The sequence below is a fragment of the Rhineura floridana genome, chromosome 7, assembly GCF_030035675.1.
Source record: "Rhineura floridana isolate rRhiFlo1 chromosome 7, rRhiFlo1.hap2, whole genome shotgun sequence".
NCBI lineage: Eukaryota > Metazoa > Chordata > Lepidosauria > Squamata > Rhineuridae > Rhineura > Rhineura floridana.
In genome coordinates, this window is record NC_084486.1 from 134,833,102 (window position 1) to 134,852,183 (window position 19,082).

At 40.0% G+C, this 19,082-nt stretch overlaps 1 protein-coding gene across 11 annotated transcripts in view; it reads left to right on the forward strand.

The window, feature by feature from the left end:
• Positions 1-19,082, forward strand: part of FNDC3B (fibronectin type III domain containing 3B) — a 389,419-nt gene that overhangs the window by 321,556 nt on the left and 48,781 nt on the right. For all 11 annotated transcript variants that reach the window (XM_061637327.1, XM_061637337.1, XM_061637336.1 and 8 more), the window contains one exon: positions 4,682-4,894. In XM_061637327.1, the coding sequence (XP_061493311.1) occupies positions 4,682-4,894 (213 nt within the window). The remainder of the gene's footprint in view (positions 1-4,681; positions 4,895-19,082) is intronic.

Consider the following 19,082-nt stretch of genomic DNA (forward strand, 5'->3'; position numbering starts at 1 on the left):
ATGACAAGACTTGTATGTAATATTGTCCTTCATCATTATCATTTCATTACACCCGGTATATGTAGCTAAATCTTCCTATTCAGCTCTGTGCAGACCCAGATGTCCTCCTCTCACCCATTCCCCCACACATCAACCAATTTTAAACACCTAATGAATGGCTGATTCCTGTATATTTACAGCAGCCCTGTGAGCCATTAGCATTCTTGAGTTAGCCTGGCACAAGTAATGGGCTGTTTCAAATGACTGGGAAATCTGTATGACCTTGTCACTGCAAAGAGACATCAAATGAAGTGCTTCAGCAGCTTTTCTGTATGAGGTGATGCTTCTTGTGTACTTTTAAAAAAGGAAATTGTTCATATGGGCATTTAATCAGTTCCACCAGAAACTTTAGTCCTTAGTTTTCCCAATATGTAAACCATTGGGCCAACTCAGTCAGCTGCAAAATTGATAGTGCTAGTTCTGGGCAGTTTGGCGATTGGGTTCTTGTAAATGAAATAAACTGCAGGTAACAAAATATGTAGAGGTCAGATAAAGAGGCAATATTGGAGTCTGTGCTCTGAAGTGGTTGGATCTTTCTAACACGATTGCATGCAATTAGAGAAAGCCAAAGCGTTTTGCTACCTGAGACAAAATAATCCAAATGGCACTACCGTGGTAAAAATGCTATTAAAGTAATGAGCCGTTTGCTGCCCTTTAACAGTACCTGGAAGTCTGCTGCCTGAGATGGGCCACGTCACATTGCCTAATGCAAGGGCCTGCCTTGCTTGTAGTTTGCTGAAGAGAAAAAGAGCAGAAGCTGACTCAGTTCTCCAGGGTTTCAGGCAGAAGTCTTTCCCTGCCCCAGGAGATGCTAGGAATTGAACCTGGCACCTTCTGCATGCCAAGCAGGTGTTTTACCTCTGAGCTATGTTCATAGTTTGCAAGGTATAAAACAATATGCTACACCTTTTAAAATTGCATCAAAATACAACAGATCCGCAGCATTACAGTTAAAGGAAAAATGCAATATCCAGCAGCAGACACTCATCAGTACTCAAAAGTTCTTTTGAATGTGTTTCAGTGTTCACCAAAAGGTGACCAGTGGTTGGGACAGACAGGCCTCCCTTGAGTAGGAAGCTCAATAACACTTCCTATTGCTAGGAACTGCAACTGAAAAAATCCTTGTTTCTTGCACCCATCCACCTTGCTTCCAGAAATGGGAAACATGAGCAGGACCTCATATTCCTACAGATATCCTGGCTCCTATGAAGGGTTTTAGAGATTAACAACAGCATGAATTGAGCACAGCAACAAACTGATACATGGTAAAGGTGGAAATGTATCAGAGATATATTTTCTGTACAGCAAGGCCTATATTAAAATTCTGGCTGCTGCATTTTGGGCCAGGTAAATTTTTTGCACATTTTTCAAAGGCAGACTCAAAGTTCAACCTGAATGTTCAAATGAATGACTGAGGCTAGGTCTGCTTTCTTCAGCATAAGGATATGTAGGAAGGAGCTTCTAGAGTCAACTATGGAACTTGTTTCTCCTAGAGCTGTAATTATTACTGTGGTTTGCATCTTCCTTAGAAAAAACAAAAGAGGAAAACAAAACATTGTATGCTTCACCTTGCTACCCCTCCTTTCACTTTCAAGGTCACATATAAGAGATAGGAGCATCTTCCCCACTTTTGTACAAGATTCAGAAACATCGTAAATTGAGGAAGCGTTGAGGCATTGAGTCATTCACACTTCCTCAGACACCGCCTCTGTGGAATGTGCAGATCAGCCCCTCTGTAAATGAGACGGGTCTCATTGGAAGACATATTGTTTATTTCTTTACCTAAGGTATTTTAGGGTCACCTTTTAGGGCATAGTCCTTGCAAGGACCAAAATGGAACACATTAAGAAGCATAATCACCAAATCAAAATATAATATACACTCTATCACAGCAGCTTAGAGATGTAAGCCTCAAACATACCATGAAAATTTCCATAAGACACATTGAGCTGGTTTGGAGGACAGTACAAGCCAAGCAATAATATGGCACGATTGTTCAGGCTCCCTGGATAGGATCTTGCAGCCCCTTTGCTCCTCCCTAGTCTTCTTTTGCTGCCAGTCTGAGGTAAGCCAAGGTTTGGTTTAAGTGTTGTCCAAATCAGGATTTATGATTAAGCCCCCTCCTCATTAACTACAAGCTGTAATAGCTCAGTGTGCCACGACAATACAGGGGCCCTCTCTGGAAGCTCCTAAGCCATAATTTGGCTTACTGCTTCGTACAAACCAGCTCAATAAGACAGTTCAACAAGAACAGGGTGGCTATATATATCCTACTTTGCAGAGGGTAGTCCTCTGTTTGAAGAGCTGTCCAGTCCAACTCTGGTTTAAAGATAAAGAGCCCGCACAGCAGTTGGCATCCATTCAGCAGACTGAGCAGACACACAGGTCACCGGGCCATTCCACCATGATGAGATGCGTTGTATTTCTACTTAAATCAGAATTGTTTTTAAATTGCATTTAGAAATAATTGGGTTGGAGTCTGACCACTTCTCAAGTGGGAGCTGAGAATTAGTGGCTGATGACTAGGGTGGGAGGATGGTCTCTCAGCCATAGACCAATAACCCTCTGGGAATGAGTGTTTGGGTAAATGGCATGAGGTTTTTATTAGGATTGGTGGTGTCCTAGATTAAATGTCATTTTTATCCTGCTAGTGTTAGGCTGCTAGTGTTGTAGTGCGGCCTTTTTTATATGTACCTAGGGTATTGTTTGGATCCTAATTGTCTGTTGAGAGTAAGAGAGTGTGTGTTTGTGGTGTGGATTAATGTCTGCAGTGGTTGGTTGATTGAGGTCTAGATGACCTGGGCTTCTTGGAAGTGTGCTGAGTGAATAGCATGGATGTTGGTGTTTTATATATTGCTATTTAATTTTTATTATTGTGTATGTATACATGTTTTTTCTGCTTTGCAAACATTTCTGATAAAGAGTGGTATATAAATAACAATTAATAATAAAATAATCTATACATATACATTAGTATAAATTTTATGCAAGCCTTTTTTTTTTATGATGCAGAAGTGCCAACCCTTAAGGAAGGAAAAAACAGCCACCCAAAAACACTGACTAGGAAAAGACAGCCTGGAACAGATTTTTTTTTTTAAGGCCCATTTGTGTACATGTCTACCGTGTTCCACACATGGCCCTGTTTCCACGTGCAGCTTGATTCAGCCTGAAGCAACAGAAATGTGGCTGGAATCAAAATGCTTGTAATAAGCCAATCTGTTGACATAATTAGGGTCATTTGCTTCTTTCGTGTGCCTTTCTTTGCTTAATGCAGTTCAGTCCCAAATCATGTTGAATACTGGAGTTTAGGGGCTTATTGCAATAAGCAGCAACCCATGCAGGATATATACTTTTTTAAAATTATTTTTTACTTGAAATCAGAATTTTAAAAGTAAGAAATAAATAGTGTCATAGATATTCAAGCTAGTAGGGTTCTTCATCAGTAGGTGCCAGATTGTACATTATACAGACCATGGAATGTCGTGTCAGTCCAGCCACATCTAGATCAGTGATCTTAATTGATTTTATCCATATGTATTTTGTCTTGTTAAGTAACTCTGAAACTTTTTTGTATAAAGCAACTTAGAAGTGTGATAAATAAATAAATATAAATGCATTCATGGCCAACTGGATGGTCTTATTTACCTGTGCTCTGCTCTTGCTGTGATGCTTCCATCTGCTTTGAATCAGAATTTTCTGTCAGGTTGGCTTACTGGAAAAACATTTCATTAAACAACAAGGTGTAATTTCTGCCCAAGTAGGGCTCTTAATTTTCTCCCCATCCCCTATAGCTTGGTACATTTTATAAATGAAAATTAGGCCACAAAATGCCAGCTAAAAATAGTTGAAATTTCAAATTATACTGTTTTAAAATATACAGTATATATCAGTGTGTGTGTTCTTGTATTTTTTCAGCATTTAGCTGTGCAGGTGCAAATGTCTGTTTATATGTCACACTTTCCAAAAAACATATCAAATATTAGGGAATCAGTTAAAATGGCTTTGCTACATTTAATCCAAAATCAAGAGAACTGCATTAGTCTACCACAAAATATCCAAAAACTTTGAAGGAATTAGTACTTTGAATTAGGAAAGGATCTGATATGTTATCTTTTACATATACAGTATCTTGAATGTATATCTCATGATGAGCCCTTGCAGCAACTTTAGATCTGCCTGGAAGTGATGCCTTGCTATCTAGTTTTTAATCTTATTTCCGGTTATAACATCAGTATTTTAGAGATAATTTAGAGCTTGTAGTATTGCAGTGAACTGCTCAGTTGGTTTATCTTGTGCAAATCCAGTCATTTGAAAATATGCACATAGTTATCTCTCGGTGATAACCTTACACATAAACTTGTGTGTTTATACGAAAGATCAAGGCTACAAGGCTGTCATAGCATCCAGGTTAGACTATGGTAATATACTCTGTATGTGCGACTGCCTTGAAGGCTGTTGAGAAACTTCAGCTGATTGAAAACATGGCAGCTAGATTCTTTACAGGGACGCATCAGTTTGAACACAACATCTTTACCAATATTTTGTCTGCTTCAACAAAGGTGGAAAAATAAATAGACTTGAAAATAACTTTTAACTTCATATTTATTCTTATCTTTCTTGCTTTGTTTTTTTCGAACCCTAGGATCCGGATTCAGGCTGTCAATGGCATTGGAGCAGGACCTTTTAGCCACTTGATTAAGGCCAAGACCAGGCCGTTGCCGCCCTTACCTCCTCGGCTAGAGTGTACTGCAGCAGGTCCTCAGAGCTTAAAGCTGAAATGGGGGGAGAGCAGCTCCAAACAGCATGCTGCCGATGATATGGTGTACATCTTACAGATTGAGGACAGGAACAAGAGGTGAGAAAGAAAATGCAGCCCTGGTGGGAACATTCTTCTGAACTGCAGCTTTCCGTAGGCGCCAAAATCTGGAAAAAGTGCTTCATTCATTCTACTTACAGAGATTTGTTTGTACGTAGAAGGTGTCACATTGATTTTCTGTAGTTTCCCAGTTGGTATCACTATTGGGTTTGAAATTGTTGTCATTGTTGATATTTTTATATTGTTAATCTCTGTGAGATGTTTTCATGGGAAGTGATTCATTCAGTAAAATAAATATATAGCTTCTTCCTTTCAGTTGACAGACCACTATTGGAGATCCTGCAATTTGGGGGTCCAGGCCCCCTAGCACAGTTGATGAGCCAGAGCAATGGCAAGATGCTTTCCAATTTTACCAAAAGGCAGTGCAATTTTTTTCAAATCTCCTGAACCTTGCACTCAACCCCAGTTGTTGTTATATGCCTTCAAGTCGATTACGACTTGTAGCAACCCTATGAATCAGCAACCTCCAATAGTATCTGTCATGAACCACCCTGTTCAGATCTTGTAAGTTCAGGTCTGTGGCTTCCTTTATGGAATCAATCCCTCTCTTGTTTGGCCTTCCGCTTTTTCTACCCCCTTCTGTTTTTCCCAGCATTATTTTCTTTTCTAGTGAATCAGGTCTTATTCTGTGTCCAAAGTATGATGACCTCAGTTTCATCATTTTAGCTTCTAGTGATAGTACTGGTTTAATTTGTTCTAACACCCAATTATTTGTCTTTTTCACAGTCCATGGTATCAGCAAAGCTCTCCTCCAACACCACATTTCAGATGAGTTGATTTTTCTCTTGTCTGCTTTTTTCACTGTCCAACTTTCACATCCATGCATAGAGATCAGGAATACCATGGTCTGAATGATCCTGACTTTAGTGTTCAGTGATACATCTTTGCATTTGAGGACCTTTTCTAGTTCTCTCATAGCTGCCCTCTCCAGTCCTAGCCTTCTTTTGATTTCTTGACTGTTGTCTCCATTTTGGTTAAGGACTGTGCCAAGGTATTGATAATCCTTGACAAGTTCAATGTCCTCATTGTACACTTTAAAGTTACATAAATCTTCTGTTGTCATTACTTGAGTCTTCTTGACGTTCAGCTGTAGTCCTGCTTTTGTGCTTTCCTCTTTAACTTTCATCAGCATTCGTTTCAGATCATTACTGGTTTCTGTTAGTAGTGTGGTATCATCTGCATATCTTAAATTATTGATATTTCTCCCTCCACTTTTCACACCTCCTTCATCTTGGTCCAGTCCCACTTTCCTTATGATATGTTCTGCGTATAGATTAGCAGCAAGCCTTCTCTCTGCTTTCTGAGTCTCTCTCTCAGGCTAATCTCGACATGGTGAGCCCCAATCTTGAATAAGCAAATCTATCAATTTCATCTCAGTTTCTTATTTTTCCAATCTTAAGTTCAGTTAGCCACATTCCCACATCAGTTCATGAGTTTTTTAAGTCCTCGTGAAAAATCATCAGACTTTTAGTGTGACTTTCTCCTAACATACACATTTTGTACGTCATTGTCCCTAATATATACATTTTTACAAAGCAATTTTCCCTAGTATAGTGCATTTTTGTATAATTTTCACTAACGTATGCATTTTTATATATGCTTTATCCTAGTATGTAAATGTTTGTGCATGTTACTTGGCTGGAGAATGGCACTGCAAAATTCAGAGAAGTGCAAACGTGAAAGCATGGCTGTGTTTTTATTTTTCTATTGTTTGAGAAAGTGCTAATTTAGTACAAACTTTAGTACTTTAATACAAACTGAATCAAATTTCTTCCCCATCCCCAGTCCTTGAAGGAGGAAGACGGAGTTGGTTCTGGTCTTCAAAGGCATTATGTTGTCATCAAGATCCTACCCCTCTCCCTCAGAGGAAGGACTGGATCAGGTTTTGGCTGTCTACCAAGGCCAGTCATGATTGGTGTTCCCCTGCTTTGATGGCCCTAGTTCATAACAACAATGGATCTGGTATTAAATTGACATAAGTTACAAGAAGGAAGGAAGGAAACTGATTGATCTAATAACATACCCCCGGCTTTCTCTATTGGAAAGTGAAAGAATAGAACAAATAGACCTAGCAGTGTGTAACTGGGTTGTGAGCAGGGTTAGGTAGTGGAACCTTGATGAGAGAAGAGGGGTGCCACGAGTACAGGAATATGTCTCCATTTTCATCTGATAACGAGGTTGTTTTTTAGGGAGAAGCAAATGTGGATGTGTCTCTCCTGCAACACTTCCTCCCCTGCCCTCACTGGGCCCCTGTTGTTGATTTCTTCTTAAAGAAACACCAAGAGACGTCCAATGAACGTACATCTCCTCTTGGAAAATAGTGACTAATAAAGCAGCTGTTTAGTTGCAAAGCCATGGCAGATGCGTGGTCCCTGTAGCAATGTCTCATTGAACAGAATAAAATGAATTTTTCTCCTATCTGATGAGCTGTGTTACTTGCTCATAAGGTACTACTAGTAAAAAAGAATAGGGATAAACAGGAAAGATATGACCAATAACCTTATCTTTTTAAGGGCATATCCATTTTACACCTCTTGTCATGATGCCTTTGTTCATTGATTAGCAGCCAGAATTGTGGTCTCTGCTGCATTGACCTTGGTTATTAAGCAGTACATGTAATTTTTGTATAGTAATAATCATTTGGGGAGGGAGGTAATTGAGGAGCGTCATTTGTTGTATTGAGTGACTGTTATAAACAATTAAAGGACAGGCTAAGGCTGAAATCATGGTTTTCAAATTACAGTGAACACATCAAGCTGCCTTATAAACCAGAATGGTTGTCCATCTGGCCTAGTCTTGTCTACTCTGACTGGAAGCAGCTACTTAGATCTCAGCAGATCAGCTGGCAGCGTTCTTTTTTTAAAATAGAGAAGCCAGGATTTGAACCTGGGACCTCCTGCTTGCAACATATGTGCTTTACTGCTGAGGTCTGGCTCCTCCCAGATACTCTTTTCCCCCCTTCATTTTAATCTTAATGGGTTCTCTCCGGCTAAGTTCTATTCAGAGTGGACCTATTAATGCAATGTACCTCAGTTAGGCACATCCATTAATTTCAATAGGTCTACCCTGAATAGGACTAGCATTGAATACCACCCAATATATCTTTGAGTGGACTTTTGAATCTTTCTGTGCATCCTCCCCCACTAAACCCAAAGATCATGTCACCTGATCTTCAGTGGTTTACACCACCCTATTTCCTGATGGGTGAGCGGAGAGAACAGCATCAGCACCTATTGATGGGTATAACATGCAGCAACTGGAAGAGCGTTCTCCCCTTATTCCCCTCAGCCCACCAATGCTGTTGCACCCATAATATTTCTTGGACTGTTTTTTTTGTGTGTGTGTGTGCTAGCGCCCTATATTATCCAGCTTCATCTCTTTCCCATGCGGAAGCATGACCAACCTGTGAAAATCTGAAAAGGTGTTGTGATACCTCCCAGCCCTTCCTCAAGGTTCCAAGGACCCTCAGTTTGCTTAGAGGTGAATCCTGCCCCCAGACTAAGTTGGGGTTCTTATCATCACAGGATCTTCTCTCTGGAGGTTGTTTTTTTAACCCCCTTCACCAGACTAGTTTTATTTAAGGGTACTATATAACCTGAATCCTGTTAAACTCCTACTTTTTGTCCGTACCATGTTAGCTTGCCACTGAAGTGGTTTAAGTCACCCCCCAGAATACCTCTTATTGTTTCTCTAACCTACCAGGTGCCCCTTTGGAACAGGGCTTGCTCAATCCCTTCTGCATCACTGCCTTTTCCTTCCTTAAGTGTGCTGACCCTGTTTCCTCCCTCTGCCTCTATGCTAGCTTTCTTATCTCTCTACACTCCTGCTGCATTGAATAACTTTGGCTTCTTTGCTTATAACCTACCTCTTTCCTTTCAGGTAGCATTTCCCTATGACTCCACTCTGCCTCACTTATACTTCCTTCTGGCTGCATCTCAGGCCAAAACTGTACTTTACATCTAAAGCACTATAATACCACTTTAACAAGAATTGCTTCCTGCAAAGAATATTGGGAATTGTAGCATGTTGACAGTGCTACAGTGCTACAATTCCCAGGGTAGCTTAACAATCAATCCCTCTTCCCAGGAAACTCTGGGAATTGTAGCTCTGTGAGCATAATAGGGGCCTCCTAACAACTGTCAGCATCCTTAACAATATACTGTTCCCAGGATGCTTTGGGGGGAGCCATGACTATTAAAGAGGTATAAGAGAGCTTTAAATGTAAAGTGCAGATGTGACTTCAGCTTCTCTTGCTATCCCTCCTTGTTTGCCCTTCCTGCTGCTGTTCAGCCACTCTGCCTTTATTCAGGTGCAGGTCGGACATCTTCGCATCTTCCAAAGCATTGCTCTGACACACACACCCCTCCGCTGGATTACCTCCTGGACCGGTGTAGTCTCTTTTGGGACTTTTGCTCACTGGATACTTCTTTGATTGTAGAGGTAGCAGACTAAGATACCTGGAAACTTGCATTAATAAGGGGCCTTAACAGTGTTCACATAGCAGATTCACCAGGCCAGGATCTTCATTTGCTCTAGGTCAACATCCTTTCTGTAGGAAGATCAAATTAGCATCTCTTGTTTCTGCTTTGTGTCATTCTCTCTGGAAACCAGTTTTGAGAGTTTTTGTTTGGAGCACATATGCCCCCTGCATAAGTGGAACTCTAGTTAATTGTGTGAGAGGCTACTTAACTAGCCGTAATATAAAAGAATATGGTAAACTATTTTTTTTCCAGAACATAATGTTTAAAAAACAATCCAGGTCAAACAAATCAACCTTGTTACTTTGACACTTTCATATTTTTTTATGGCAGTCATTAGTGTTCAGCTCTTCAACCAATTATGGCATTTCTGGGAAGATTTCAGGTGCTTCCAAGAGCCAGTGCTGAAGTGATACAATTAACTAGTGTGATAATTATGGATGGCTCTGCCAGTTGTTTCAAAGTTTCCTTGAGCATTCAGCAGTTAACGATGCCTGCATATAATTTCCAGTTCACCAACTAACAAAAGGGTGAGCTTTTTGAAAGGGCCACTGATCAGTACCAAAACAAATGCTTTGCATGCAGAAAGCCCTAGGTTACATAAAAACATAAGAGGAGGCCTGCTGGATTAGGCCACAGGCCCATCTAGTCCAGCATCCCATTCTCAGGATGGCTAACCAGATGCCCATGGGAAGCCCACAAGCAGCACTCGCCCCACCTGCAATTCCCAGCAACAGGATGCTAGAGTAGATGACCTTTGGCCTGATCCAGGAGGGCTGCTCTTACGTTCCATGTCAAAAGTAAAACAGGTTAAGACTGCAATAATTAAAAAGAAGAGGATAAGCAATTAATGTCCACACTGCAGATTTAATTCAGGTTCTAACCTGTTTGGAAACTTTTGTTCCTCAAAAGGGTGACAATCTCAGGATCCCTACAAGATTCCATTTCCCAAAATTGTTTGAAGAAGGTATGATTAAAACATTTTGATAACTGTTTAAAGTTCTAGTGCAGCTATCCCCTCCTTGTACTCTGGAATGCCTTGCTTTTGCAGAGTTTTGGCAATCAAGAAACACTGTCTGTCATTTTAGGCTGGCCTAGTGTACAGTAGGTCTTTTTAGGTTTGCAGGTATCAATGGATTTGAATCTTTTTATTTCTACTAACTAAATGGTTTCAGTTGTTTATCATTTATTTATTTATTGTATTTATATACCGCCCCATAGCCGAAGCTCTCTGGGCGGTTTACAGTTTACATTTACTTTTTATATGATATGTAATGTGTGCTTTAATATGTATGTCTGCCCAGAGATCCTCAGGCATTGAGGCTGAGCATATGTTATAAACCTATATCATAAGCAAACCGCTTTCCTTTTCCTTATAATTTAAATAACTCGTTCACTCTACTTTGCGTTATATATGCCTCACTTCCAGTTATGCAGAATACTTCTGTGCCAAAAAGTCTTCACAAGCTCCATTGTGATTTATATGCACTCACAGAAATCCCAATGTTATAGATTCCATGCAATAGTGTCTCACATATTTACCTTTCCACACTATTTTGCCATGAATAAGAAATAGTGATATGAGTTAAGCATTTTGTTGTGGCTGCTGCATATCTGAGATATTCATCATATCAAAGCAGTGATGGGGAAAATTAATTCTACCAAAGCTGAGTGCACTAAAGTCTATTCATTTCCATTAGGGGAAGGGCTGTAACTCAGAGGTAGAGCATCTGCTTTGCATGCAGAAGGCCCCCGGCATCTCCAGGTAGGTCTGGAAGAGACTCTGTGTCTGAAACCCTAGAGAGCTATTTCCAGTCAGTGAGCTAGATGGACTTAGTATAAGGCGGCTTCCTGTGTTCCTTCGTTTCTAACATGAGAGTTAAAAATATATGCTTAAGTCTTTCTGGTTGAAAGGGAGTTTAAAAGTGCTTAACTTTGGCTGGGCTCACAGCATTTCATTTTATGTGTAGGCCTTTCTCAATAGCTGTTTGTTCTCATTCAGAAGTGCAGTGTCCTCCTTCGCTTTTACTTATGTTACTGTCGTCCTCAATTCCAACACTGAAATGACCCCAAGGTAAGTCGGAAATGGTACTGCTTACTGCTAAAAATATAGGCTTAAAAGATTACTACCTGGAAAGAATGGAAACAGATGGAAGGAAGGGAGTGTCTTGGCTCACTCTTTATGAATACAAGGGTTTTTACATATGAAATATATGGCTCACTCTGTGTGCATCTGTGTGTGTATATGTGTGTGTGTGAGAGAGAGAGTATGCTAGTGATGGGCTCCGTTTCTGCAATAATCAGATACGTCATTGCATTAATTATTATTTCTGATATTCTCTATCTTTGTGGAGAGAATTTTGAAATAGCAACTCTCCACGCCTGGTTTCCAATTCATTCTTTTTTTGATTCATTATTTTTAAAAATTCGCTTTGAAATCATCCATAGTTTGATTGATACTTTTATCGATCTGTGAGCTGTTCAAATGTGTATTCCCTTTCACTGATGTCAATGAAGTGTTGTAACTGAGAAACAGAAAGCAGCAGGGGGGAATGAGGTGTTGATTGTAAGCAACGGGGGGGGGGGGAGACACTAACTTGGTTATCTGCCTTAATTGTCTGCACTGCACTTGAAAAGGAATGTAAACAGGAAATCTATAATAAGTTCAGAATAAAGATCGATACCAATGGAGACTCATGAATAAATAGCGATTATAATATTGACAATTCTCTGCAAAACAATATATATATATAATCTGAGGAGATTGGAAAAATGAAAAGATATTGGACAAAAAAGGGATCAGCTTGATAATGACCACCAGGGGACCACACTTAAAAACAAAACATAAAAAAGGAGAGGATTCCATCCCTAAAGTATTCTACAAAGTCATAGGTTTGGAGTAGGCACTTGTTTAAGGCACAACTCTGCCTTCTGAGGCAAAGGCAGATAGAGCATTGGTGATAGAGCATCTGCTTTGAATGCGGAAGGTCCCAGGCTCAATCCCTGGCAACTTCAGATAGGCCTGGGAGAGACCACTGTCTGAAATCCTGGAAAGCCACTGCCCGTCCGACAGTATTGCGCTAGATGGACCCAATGGTCTGACTCAGTAGAAGGCAGCTTCCTATGTTCCGGTCACATATGACTAATTCCTGTGGGTGTCAGTGGATTTAATGCATGAGTGATCATTGTGGCTGAGTGTGGCCTTAAAAACACACAAGGGAATGGAAGGGGGAGAGGAGGAGTACCATGCTGTATTAACTCTCCTGCCCCCTGTTCGTAGTGCACATGGCAACTTTTGGGACTTTTCTTCTGAAAATGTTTTTCACTGAAGGGTTCCCCCTTGCCCTGGATAATATACTATATTGCTACAAACTCTGGGATTCCCCCAAGCCTTGCTGATACCACCCTCTTGTGGATTGTTTTAGCTAGGCTAAAGGATAGGCTTTCAGAGAACTAGGTCTGCTATTAACATATAGAAGGACAGAGCTGATACTGGTGAGTTCTGGATGCGAGACCTTTCTAGGCTAGGGTAAGGGAGGTTGTTCAAAAGGGGATTAAGTCCCTAAAGGCTTGTCTCTTGAAATCAGGTTCTTTTAAGAGCTGTCACAGAAATATTGCTATTATGGAAGAGTTTTCAGCTGTTCTGTCTGACATAAATAGGTAGGGGGTCACCCTTTCCATTTAACGATTTAGATGTATTCATAATAAGCATGTTTCCATTTACTAAAACTCTGAAGATCAAATGGCAAATTTGAAGTTTGCGTATAGTTGCCTAATATAAGGGACCATGAAGAGGTTTTCTTTGTAATGGGTTTAGGAATACATCCTTAATAGCAGGAAGGTAGCACCATTGCTTCCCACAGAGATGATTAATGATAAGTTCTGTTTGTTTATCTTCCTCCACAAAAGGGTTGGGGAATGTGTAGCCCTCCTGATGTTGGATTATTGTTGTTGATGTTGTTGTTGTTGTTGTTGTTATCCCATTATACTACAACCATTGACCATGCTGGCTGCAGGTTGGGATCCAACAACGTCTGAAAGGCTACAGGTTGCTCACTCCTCCTCTACAACCTTTCACAAGCCAAGACAGGCAAGAGTCAAGCAGGCATGATGTAGGGAGGACATCATCAATATCTTGCCTGCGTCTCTAGGTGTTAACAACTGGAACTCATCCTATGGATGATAGGAGGCTCAGGCATTTTGACAACTTCTATGACAAGAGTTTTACTGTCAAGCCACAACATGGCCCTGGTGGTGAAATATAGTTGTAAGACACAGAGCAGTAATGGTTATATTCTAGGATTCCTGGAATAATGTTGCCTAATCCTGAAGGAAGGAATGTGTTAAAAACGATTAATGCATTTGCTGAAAACAGTTGCCAGTATTCACCGCTGCCAAGTGCAAATATTAAGGTACCATCTGCACTATACATTTAAAGCAGTATCATACAATTTTAAGCATGGCTTCCCCCAAGGAATCCTGAGAACTATAGTTTGTTCAGAGTGCTGAGAGTTGTTAGGAACCCCTGTTCCCTTCACAGAGCTATAATTCCCAGAGTTTCTGGGAAGACAGGTTAATTATGAAACCGCTGTGGGAATTGTAACTCTGTTTAAAGTGGCAATACTGCTTTTAATGTATTTTGCAGATTTCGATATAACATATGTGCTTCCTCATAGTAAGTGCTGTATTGAAACTGATTTTAGAAATGCTGCTGTCTCCATGCTTGGAGCACTAATTTTACTGTAGCCAAATCAAGATTGATTTGAAAGTTGTATGATAAGCAGTGATTTCCAAGAATATGCTGTTGGCTTTTGAGATGTCGCCATCTAGTTCCCCTCCAATTGCATGATTTTAGCTCTATGGCACATTAACTGCTCTAAGGAGGCTGATGGGAACAATTCTAACTCATGTTTATTGTTGTAGGTATTGTGAATTGTAATTCTTTTCTTATAAAGACACTTAATGATGAAAGTGCCTTGAGCACCATGTAAATCCCGCATTTGTAACAATTGTGTCACGCTTTACAAATATAAGAAACAAATTGGATTGTGCTCCTTGTAAGATTGCAAACATTTTGCTTGATTGTAGTTATTTGATATGTTTAAGAAGCAAAAAATGAATAATTCATAGCATATGGCACAGAGTGGTAAGCGGCAGTAACGCAGCCGAAGCTCTGCTCACGGCTGGAGTTCGATTCCAACGGAAGGAGGAAGTCAAATCTCCGGTAAAAGGGGTCGAGGTCCACTCAGCCTTCCATCTATCTGTGGTCGGTAAAATGAGTACCCAGCATATGCTGGGGGGTAAAAAAAAGGCCGGGGAAGGAACTGGCAATCCCACCCCATATATACGGTCTGCCTAGTAAACATCGCAAGACATCACCCTAAGAGTCAGAAACGACTCGCACTATAAGTGCAGGGACACCTTTACTTTTTATGCTTGAATTGCCGTGTAAGCAATCCTCGGTGGAAATAAATTGTGTTACCCATTGGTCTAAGTTCTTCTCTCAATATAGAGCCAAGCATTAGTCATGTTGCACTAGCCCAAAAAGGATTTGTGTATGCTCTTATGGAAAACGGAGTGTCTCCTTTCAATTGGATTTGACAAGCCAGCTCCATGATCAGGATCAGAACTATACAATCAAACCTATAAAATATTAAATAGCAGAGTTTGAGTAGGACTGCAGAGAAGTAAAGTGAACAAGCTGTAGTAATCCGTTCTAGATGGTTTTATTTAACCTTATAGGAACTAGCTTCATCAAGCCACATGTTGCATTCATTGGGAAAGGTCAAAAATGTTGTTTGAGCTCTGCCCGTGCCCTGTATAAATAATATGTGCCACAGCACTAGAGTTGTTTTGTAAGATAATACTCATTACTCACCTATTCCCACCTCTGATGTTGGTGTTTTCCCCTTATGGTCTCAAATGACTTTTTCTGATTAGCTTTGGAAAGTGGGCAATGTGCAGACTTTGAGTTGTTGATAAGAAATCTCAGATTTTGGTTTAGATTTTTACAAAATGTAGCTGTCGTGACTGGGCATGTTTGCCCTGACTTTTGCTTGAAAGTAATTACTCCTAGTTCTGGTTCTGTGGTAATTGCTCAATTTCATTCATTTGCCTCCTGTGGAAAGAATTGTGAGATAGCTAATTCAGAGGCAGTTACACTGAAACCATTATTTATGTAACTATGTTAAAAATTTATCTTGAGTTCTCCAAAGTTCAAGGAAACTTAGGAATCATCCATAAGTACAGCATCATTGTGACAATAGGAAGTGTGCCTCTTTGAAAAGCAATGTTTTGTTTGCCTGGGGTTTAAAGGTGGTTGTGTTTATAGAGGCTTCCAAATTTATCTGAGTTCTATTTCAGTTTTATGCTACTCTTTTGCTTTTAATTGTAAAAATAATGTTTATTATATGAATTATAATTTATATTTGGTTATTAAGTGTAGTTGTAAATTAGGCAAACCTTTTCCGCTTGCTCATTGAGGTGGACAGGCTTCTTCCAGTTTCTGCTGAAATGTGGTTTGACTGAGCCCTTTTGTTGATGGAAAGACTAGAGGTAACTTCTCCAAATAAGCATACCTGGATTCTGTAGGCAAGTATTCCTTAATGGGATTGGAGAGATTCATTTCCAACCACAGGAGAAATTTCAGGGACTTTTTCTTCCAGGTCAGATTTCCATGCATTTGCCTGGCCCAGTACCCTAGGGTACATGTGTGTGGAAGGGGCATGTTTTTGAAGGTTGGGGCACTGGATCTATTCTCATGTAATGCCGCACAATGGTGAAAACAAAAGCAAAGACAAGACTAAAAAAGTAAGCTCATAATATCCTGTTTAGCTAAAAGCATTCATTATGTGGTATATCTTACATCCGTACCACAATGTGATACATTTCTATGTACAAATGAATCCCCCCTTTTGTTGTTGTTGTTGTTGCTTGAATCTTGTACTTATGCACTCCACTTAATTCATTCCAGGTTTGCCGCAAGCTATTGTTTGCTGTCTCTGAAAAGATCAGCTGTGATTTATGGTCACCTTCTAACAGGATTACAAACCTAATCAAAGCCAATTTGCAATCCTCATTTGGAGGGCAAATTGATGCCACAGTTTGTTGATATGAACACAAGCCCATGGTTTGGTTGTATAATACCAAACCATAGCTTGGCATTGCGCATGAAGTGGCCTAGTATGTTAACTTTAAAATAATATTCTGGATATAAGCAGTTTGTCAAGCTGTAAAGGCACACAGTGCACACAATCTGCTTTGCCTGGTGATGAATACAGTTAATACCCAGCTGCTTCAGGTTTTCAAGGAGTCTAATTAGAAAATGGTTTATACTCTTAATTGAATCAGGATCATTAACACCCATTTTAACAGCAGTGTTTGGTTTCCATCCAGCGCTGAGAGCTCCAGAAGTAGATTTTTAAAAAAACAACACACAAATAGGTGTATTATCATACTCATTCATAATAATCAGCATGCACATATTTTAGGCTTTGGCTAACAAATAAGGAAAGGAAATTGGCAATTAAGAGTGAGCCATATGGTTGCTATAGTATTCTGAAATAGCCAGGCTCATCAGGAGACAAATGCAGGACAAAAAAGTAAGTTAATAACACCCTATTTGTTTAAAAGTGTTCATTATATGGTATATTTGTGGTACATATCCATGTACATGTGGTGTGCGCACACGTACTTGCTCCATTTCTGTTCTGGTCATAGCCTTAATGGTAGCTATTAATTGGGATTCTCTGTGTCACCTGACTAATAAACAGGAAATGTGTATCTACAATGCAGTTTTGTGAAGAGTTCTGTAATCGTTTGAACTGAGATTCTCAACTATAACAAAAGGCTATAGAATAATAATGAGACACATATGTATGGATTAAGTGCTGGCCCAAGTCATGTTGCTGCGTGAAACAAAGTCCAAATGGCTCTCTCTCCTCTGCACAGAGGTCGTCTACATGCTCCAAGGAAATGTCAAGACTCTTGTACAGTAATTGTCACAATTTATCTTGTGGCAATGAATAGGTTATATGAAACCTAATTTGCTTTCTATTGCAGTAATGTCCTGTATGTTTAAGGAAAGTGAATGAGGCTTTGTGAGCCAGAATCTTGTTTATAGAGAACTATTTCATCAGTTATATATAGCAACCAAATTTAAATTATAGGTATCCGATGTTATCCAGTGTTAGTCTTATGCACAGGGTGTAGTCGTTTGGGATCTCAGGGGGCTTAGACCCCTTAGTTTTTTGGGAGCAGGGTCACTATGACTCCAGCATCCTACAAGCCAACCAGCATGAAAGGGGGAGTGTGCTCTTTTAACATGCTTCCTTGTCCTTCTCTGCTGATTGGAAGCAATCAGAGTGAAAGCACACGAGTTAACCACTGAGAAGACTCTATCTGTAGCTAACACTCTCCTCTTTTATGCTTATTGACTGCTAGTGATGTCTGTTGTTGTGGGAGAAGGCATTGACAAAGATATTATTCTCAACCCCGCAGCATAAAATGGCATGTGTGTTTGTGTGACTGTGACTAACAGAAAAGGCCCCTGCACTTCTCAATTTGCCACTACACTACTGTTTATGCACAGTAACAAAGGCTTATGCGCAGTAACAGGAACTGAGGGAATGGCTCTAATGGAGCCCAATAATAGCCTTCGTAAAAATGTGGGAAGGAAGCTAGACCATAAATCACATGCTCTTCGATGTCTGTATGCTAATGCCCAGAGTATGGGAAACAAACAGGACAAACCTAAACTCTTAATACGGGAGGGTAAATACAACTTGATATATCTGACCATTGGTGAGATGACTCCCATGACTGGAATACAGCGATTGAAGGATATAACCTGTTCAAAAAGAATAGAAGGCAGGCAGGCAGAGTCACATTACATGTTAGAATATATATATCCCTGCATAGAAATACAGGAGGATGAGCTTGGTAGCCCTACAGAGAGTGTGTGGATTAAAATAAATGGGGCAAGGAATAAAAGGAACATGATGGTTGTAGTCTACTACCAATGACCCAATCAAGGAGAAGATGAGGATGAAACTTTGAAAAGCAACAGAGGCATGATGTAATAGTAATGGGGGACTTCAATTACCCCAATATCTGTTGGGAGACAAATTCTGTCAAGCCCACCCCTCCAAGAAATTCTTGACTTGTATTGGAGATGACATTCTCCTACAGAAAGTGGAGGAAGGAACTAGAGGATCAGCTATCCTTGAGTTGATTCTAACCAATGGAGATGACTTAGTGGATGAAGTGGCAGTCACAGGAACTCTAAGGGAAAGTGACCACGTTATACTTGAGTTCTTGATTTTGAAGGAATCAAAAGCTGAGAGTAGCCATACACATACCCTGGACTTCAGGAAAGATGATTTTCATAAACTCAAAACAAGGTTCCATGGCAAGTGACCCTAATAAGAAAAGGAATCCAAGATGGGTGGGAGTTTCTAAAAAAGGAAATTTTAAAGGCACAATGGCAAACAATTCCAGCAAGGAAAAAAGGTTAAAGACAGTAGAAGAAGCCAGTATGGCTTCACAAAAAGCTTAGAAATGACCTGAAAACAAAAAAGGATATATACAAGAAGAGGAAGGAAGGCCAGGCCACAAAGGAAAAGTACAGATAAGTAGCACGGAATTGCAGGGATGGCGTCAGGAAGGCTAAATCTGAGAATGAACTTGTG